This window comes from Ptychodera flava, chromosome 12, assembly GCF_041260155.1.
Source record: "Ptychodera flava strain L36383 chromosome 12, AS_Pfla_20210202, whole genome shotgun sequence".
Taxonomy (NCBI): Eukaryota; Metazoa; Hemichordata; class Enteropneusta; family Ptychoderidae; genus Ptychodera; species Ptychodera flava.
Window position 1 is genome coordinate 26,069,334 of NC_091939.1, and position 5,909 is coordinate 26,075,242.

At 39.0% G+C, this 5,909-nt stretch overlaps 1 protein-coding gene across 4 annotated transcripts; it reads left to right on the forward strand.

The window, feature by feature from the left end:
* Positions 1 to 266: 266 nt before the first annotated feature.
* On the forward strand, positions 267 to 5,234 carry LOC139145520 (uncharacterized). Of its 4 annotated transcripts, XR_011554939.1 has the most exons (5): positions 267 to 512; positions 1,560 to 1,632; positions 2,074 to 2,212; positions 2,502 to 2,576; positions 4,740 to 5,234. XR_011554939.1 is itself a non-coding variant. In XM_070716749.1 (4 exons), the coding sequence occupies exons 1-4, from the start codon at positions 380 to 382 to the stop codon at positions 4,786 to 4,788; spliced, it is 330 nt and encodes a 109-aa protein (XP_070572850.1). In that variant the 5' UTR covers positions 267 to 379; the 3' UTR covers positions 4,789 to 5,234. The 4 variants fall into 4 exon arrangements, 1 of the variants encoding a protein (XP_070572850.1); XR_011554938.1 differs by having other exon boundaries at positions 2,074 to 2,576; XM_070716749.1 differs by lacking the exon at positions 2,074 to 2,212.
* The last annotated feature ends 675 nt before the right edge of the window (positions 5,235 to 5,909 follow it).

Here is a 5,909-nt window from a genome sequence, read left to right on the forward strand (position 1 = left end):
TTACCAAAACAACCTACACGGAGGAAGTCCTTAACCTTTGACCGTCGTTTCACCCTTTGTAACATTACACTTTAACATAGTTCAATTTTACAAAATGATTCACCAAGCCAATGTGTAAACTTCGTTATAGACAATATATAATCGTGACATATGTAAGAATCATAGTACTTGTTGATTGATCGTATTCTTAAAGGGACCGCTGGCTAGTGGAATCCCCATCCCTTCACTTTAGGCAGTTGCGTATTAATTCCTGTGTGGCACAGATACTGCACTGCGCGCCAAAAAGTCCGAATTCCACTGGCCTTCGCATCGTAGCCGAGGCGTTATTGACGATCGTACCAGCGCTTACGATTCCGTACTCCGGCACAAGTCGACAGTAATGGCTTCCGTCACCGATGAAGAATTACTTCACAAGCAAGAACTGGTTATGTACCTCAACGATAGCTATTCACGGGTCATGATCAGATGCAAGTTGCAACCGACGTCTTGGAATGAACATCCACAAATCAAACGTAAGTTTGTTTTTGCATATTCCGCGGAAGATTTGCAAAGTTATTGATTTAAACCGGGCTTGTTTTTTCCTCAAAGCATATCGATTAGCTTGAACCATTTTTTAGTAACATACATGCGTTTGAATAATGTCGGAAAAAGTGAAAATTTCCTTGTCACAACTATTCGCCATTGTCCTTCGACTACACCATGGACGGGTGCACCAGCGAAAATATTGATAGCACTGCTTGCTACTCATTGACATTATCAATGATCATTGCCAAGGATGTAACAAATTAGCCTTCAATTTCATTTTATCAGGCTGAACTGATGTGTGCTTGTCCCTTTCGTATGTGTATCGTGTTTGTATGGCTTTTCACGACCGCGAATGAATGTGTTTCCCCGAAATCGTCCGTGCTGGGTGAATAATCAAATGTGTTTTCTTAGCTCCACTGTGTCAGCGGGTCGGCGACGAGGAGCTTTTCTAAGAGTAGCCCTGAGTACAGGTATGTGTGTTCCCGGCGTTATACGGCCTCCACCACTAGCTAGCCCTGCAACGGTCTATGCATAACTGGGGTTGTTGCAGCGAGATTCAAAATGGCGATCCCCGTGGGTAAGCAACTTGTCGAGTACGTTATGTTTCAGAAAACGAGCGGTTTTGGATGTTAGGAGAAGTTAATCGCATCTTTCCGTGGGTCAGTAAGGAGGTTAAGGTAGGCAGGGAAAGGATTTTGCCCCGATAGAGCAGAATTTCGGCCAAAAAGACAGCGTTTTCGTTGCAGTCCTCATCCGGACTGCAGAGACCCCCAGTTACATGTATGTCCATAGACCGTTGCAGGGCTGTGACGGATAAGTTATAACGCTGGGAACACACAGACCTGTACGCAGGGCTATTCTGAGAGGTGGATCATGGATGCGTCGTCTAGTGTACGTCGTCCGTAGTCCGCTGTGCATTTAATAACTCCTTGCCATTGTCCATCCTGAACGGAAAGATGGCAATCATTTAAATTTTGTCATCCATCAGTTCACAGGAAAATTGCATTTAATAACCCTTTGTCATTATTGTATAGGACGGAGACACCAACAAATAGCTGCAACAAGAGCTATTGCCACAGTAAAGAGATGCCCATTTTACCAGAAAAAGTGAGTAAAACTGCACATTTGTTTAACGCTACCTTTCTGTATGATTTTCAGGCAAACTGACTTGCCACAGCTTATTTGCAGGTATCCTCATGCCATTCTTTCAATAACAAACATACTGTTTCATGGATATTTCTTTTGTATGTTGATAATATAACCTCAAACTGGCAACTTAGATGATTTAATACAGACACATACCTCACAAATCCTTTGGCCAAAAAGATGTAATGGTTGATTCTGTTATTCAAGGCAAATTTATGTTTCCACAGCATGATTTGAACTTGGGTCCTTTAACATTGCTTACACAAATTTTGTGAGCCATCTTGTCACTCAAGACGGGTAAATGTTAAACTGATTCATTTTCAGCAAATAACTTCCTGTACAAATGTGACTATTGACTTCCACTTACTGGTAATAGATAATTATTTGTTTCTTTTTCAACAGATTGTCCAGGACATAACATACTCGATACAGAAAATGCCTTCAGCTCCACAAATTAACAATGGATTCTCTGAGTACAATGTGTAAGCAGAATGAAGACTCTGCCCTCAGATATGGAATTCAAAGAGCGGATATATAAAAGGTGATCAAGTATCGTTATGTGCATTGATAATAATTACATCAGGCATGAATGTTCCTCATCTTTCCACATATTACACTAATACTTTGGGTTTTGTTTAAATTTCAGCTGTTATTACATATCTGTGACTTATTATCTTTGTCGTGGTCACACAACAGACCGACATGTTTAAACCTTTTATTGTTATAATCAATCATATGAGGGGAGCCACTTGCTTGCACCTGGTTTATGATATTGAATCTTAGTCTGGTGTATCAAAACATAATTAGCCATTTCCCTTATTTTTAAACAGGCATCAAACATTTTTGGTTCTCAAGAGTGTCTTTGGTGGAAAAACTGCAGTTGGAAAAATGGTAACAGTTCTGACGTAAGTATTTCTTGTTGAAAAATATTGTTACTGTGATTCAGTACAAACTAGTCAAGGCACATAATGTGCCTTGACTAGTTTGCTCTGACATTTTCTGTAAGTTTTAGCAATTTTCAATCTTCATTGTTGTGTGTACAAACTGCAGTTTTGATAGCTATATAACAGTCTCTTGAATACCAGTGTTCTGCTTGACAATGCATTGTGTACATGCTTAACAACCATTGTTATTGTTGACAAATGAATTCTATTCCAGACTGAAATAAGATTTTTAACAATAACCATGCTGTACACATATGAACTGGGTTCATAATGTATGTTAGACATTCATTATGCCTTAAGAAGTAGAACAAGAAACTGCAGTATATACACACAACAAAACTACTTGGAAATTGCCAAAGGCTACAGCTGATGGAATTTCATCATGCTGGATTTATAATTTCTGTCAGATTCAGTAGTATTAGATGTCCATGTAACCCTACACTGGAAATCTCTCACAGCCCTGTTACATTCTGAGGGCTGGTTAAGGGATGTGCACATACCTGTACCAGCTCTGAGAAGCTACAGAGACTACCAGCTATTACAATAATATCCTAAGTATAGTATAGTCAGAAAAATAAGTAGCACAGCTGCATTTCACATCCATGTACCTAGTGTGTCAACAGTCCTGTACAATAGTTTTGCAAATAGTACATGTAACATGGGTTTGAAAAAATGAGCTTGAAAATTTTCTTCCAAATCAACCTTGTGGAAGCAATGTGTACAGTTCTGTAATAGGCAAATTGCAACATAACTTGTACATGAATGTCTGCATAGGCACAATTGCACTGTGTGTTTACAATAAGGCTGGTACAGGGAGGTAAGCTTTTATGTGACAAGGGTAAAAAGGGGCTGAAAATTTCACAGCTGGTATGTGGATGTGTTCATCACTGTGCCTCAAATGCTGAACACAGGTCCTGGTACAGGGAGGTGATCAGCACTTCTGGTACATGCATATAGTGCTAGGCATGTCACATACCTACAGCACACATTCATATATCAGGGATGTGTATAAAATTACCCCTGCTACAGTGTTGTCAGGTACATGGGTGGTACACAGAGAGTCAAAGCTGTGCTAGGATGTTGTACAAGGACATGGCCATGCCAAATATGCATTTGTCAATTTATTTCAAGATAAAAGGCTGATATGACCATCAACCATACCCTCATTCACATGAATCATATGTTTACTTGGTAGATTATGGCTTAGTTCTGTTGTTCTGATCTCAATTAGCTACAACTTGGGGGCTTTCTGCCAGCATTTTTGTTCTGCTTATCAACTGCAGTTTCCTATTCAAGTCATTGAAGCATGATGAAATCCTCAATGTTTAGCTACTCAGTACAGTATGTGCATGTAGCATTGTTATTGTCGAACTTTCATTTAGGGGTGGACAAGAATTCATTTGTCAATTATAAAAATGATAAAAATACAGGCTGTGTTTACAAACATAATACTTGGCATTTTAGTATGCTGAGGAAAGTTGGCCAAGAAACTGTAGATGATAAACAGTAGTGAAATACTGAAGAAGTAGCCAAACGTTACAGTTAATGGAGCCTCATTTACTTATTTCAAACTACCGGGTGTATACATGTGAAGTATATCATCAATGATTGCTGTTGCATAGCCAGATTGATAAAATGCTTTCTCAAAGTCTTTCCAACTTCTTTGCAAGTCTCAAAAGCACATTGCACTGTGACTCTAATATATCTTGCCTTGTAATATATTCATTTTGATATTCTGGATTTGAAATTCATTATCATGACATTCAAACCATAGTTTTACACATTTTTGCCAGTGCAGTGATGCAGCAAGGCCTATGACATTGACAATAACTTGTAAGAGCTATCTTTTTCATGCTAAGAGACTTTACCCTGAGTAGTCATATCAGATTATTGGTGCACCAAGAAAGACTTGATAATAGTGTACCTTCAGTCAAATATGTGTTTAAGAACATGACTGTAATTTAGAATGCTGCCAATGAACATTCCAATATACTTGCACAAATTCCCTAAACATACCAGTAGATAGGCCTTGCCCTCATTGTACTAGTAGCTTGGCACTGAGTGTTTTACCATGATCTAATCTTGTGCCTCAAATTTTAAATGTTTACATCTTTTATATTCCAGGATACTGGAATATTCCGAGGAAGAGATGCAAAGCAGCAGCCCTGTTTAGGTATGCTCGTCTATGAAGGAGCAAGCAGTTTGTGTTGTTTCTTGAAGGTGTAATATTCTGCAGCATGGAAAGAGACAATGTTATGCTGGGTTTGCTTAGTTATCTGGGGTTTCAAAGTTTAATTACATCAGATGTCTGAAAGGAACTTGTCAATTTGTAGAGTACTTCAGGCTTGACAAAGCTGGGATGTGAACTAAATGTGCTGACAATTATGAGTGGTCTGTAATGCGCAGGGGATTTCCCGGTGAAACAGCTAGCAATTTTGCATCAGATGCATGAGGTAAACTTTATAACATCAAATTATGTTATCAGTATGATCTTACAAGTAGCATTCATAAGAATGTCATTTTCAGGGAGTATACCCTTGTAAGTATTAGATTTAATTATGTTGCAACAATTAATGTTTCATTTCTTGTAAATTGCAATAAATGTTTATCTGAAATTAATTTTGATGATTGTTGTTGTTGTTTTTTAATGTACTTTGCATGCAGGATTTCTAACTATTTCAGGTGTTGTTTGTGTTTCAGATATTTTACAGTCCTGTTTTGTGTAGCTCCATCACATAGAGGACCCAATAGGCCATTCCATGGTATGATAATCCTCCCCTGTGTCTGCAAAATTTGAAGAAATCCAATTTGAATTTGAAGGATGGTCAGAAATAATTATCCCTCCCCACCCCAACCCCCCCCCCCCCCCCCCCCCGGCAATATGGCTAATATTGAACTGGTTTGTCAGCAAGCCATATGAAAGCCCGAGAGTGGCATGTCTGCAAGCCAGCTTGTAATGGCTTGTTGGTAAACCAGAGGAATCCTTATAGTGGCTTGCATGTAAACCATAATTAGTCAGAAATTGGTTTGTTGGTAAGCCACATTGCAGTAATATTGGCTTATCTTCAAACCAGATGGAACCAGAATTGGCTTACTGTTGAGCCAGAGAAGTGTGGTATTGGTTTACAAATAAGCCACTGTTCAGCATTATCTGGTATATGGGCAAGCCACAGTATCTAAAACATGGCTTGCTAGCAAGCCTAGTTCAGATAAGAGTGGATTGCCTGTAAACCATTGTTCAGTGCTAACTGGCTTACTGGCAAGCTGAAGTGATCTCTACTTGGCATGTATATA

Excerpts from the sequence above, each read along its gene's own strand:
- LOC139145520 (XM_070716749.1), top strand. The coding sequence starts at position 380 with ATGGCTTCCGTCACCGATGAAGAATTACTTCACAAGCAAGAACTGGTT. Across the intron at positions 513-1,559 it reads TGAACATCCACAAATCAAAC|GACGGAGACACCAACAAATA; the intron begins GTAAGTTTGTTT and ends ATTATTGTATAG. Across the intron at positions 1,633-2,501 it reads TGCCCATTTTACCAGAAAAA|GCATCAAACATTTTTGGTTC; the intron begins GTGAGTAAAACT and ends ATTTTTAAACAG.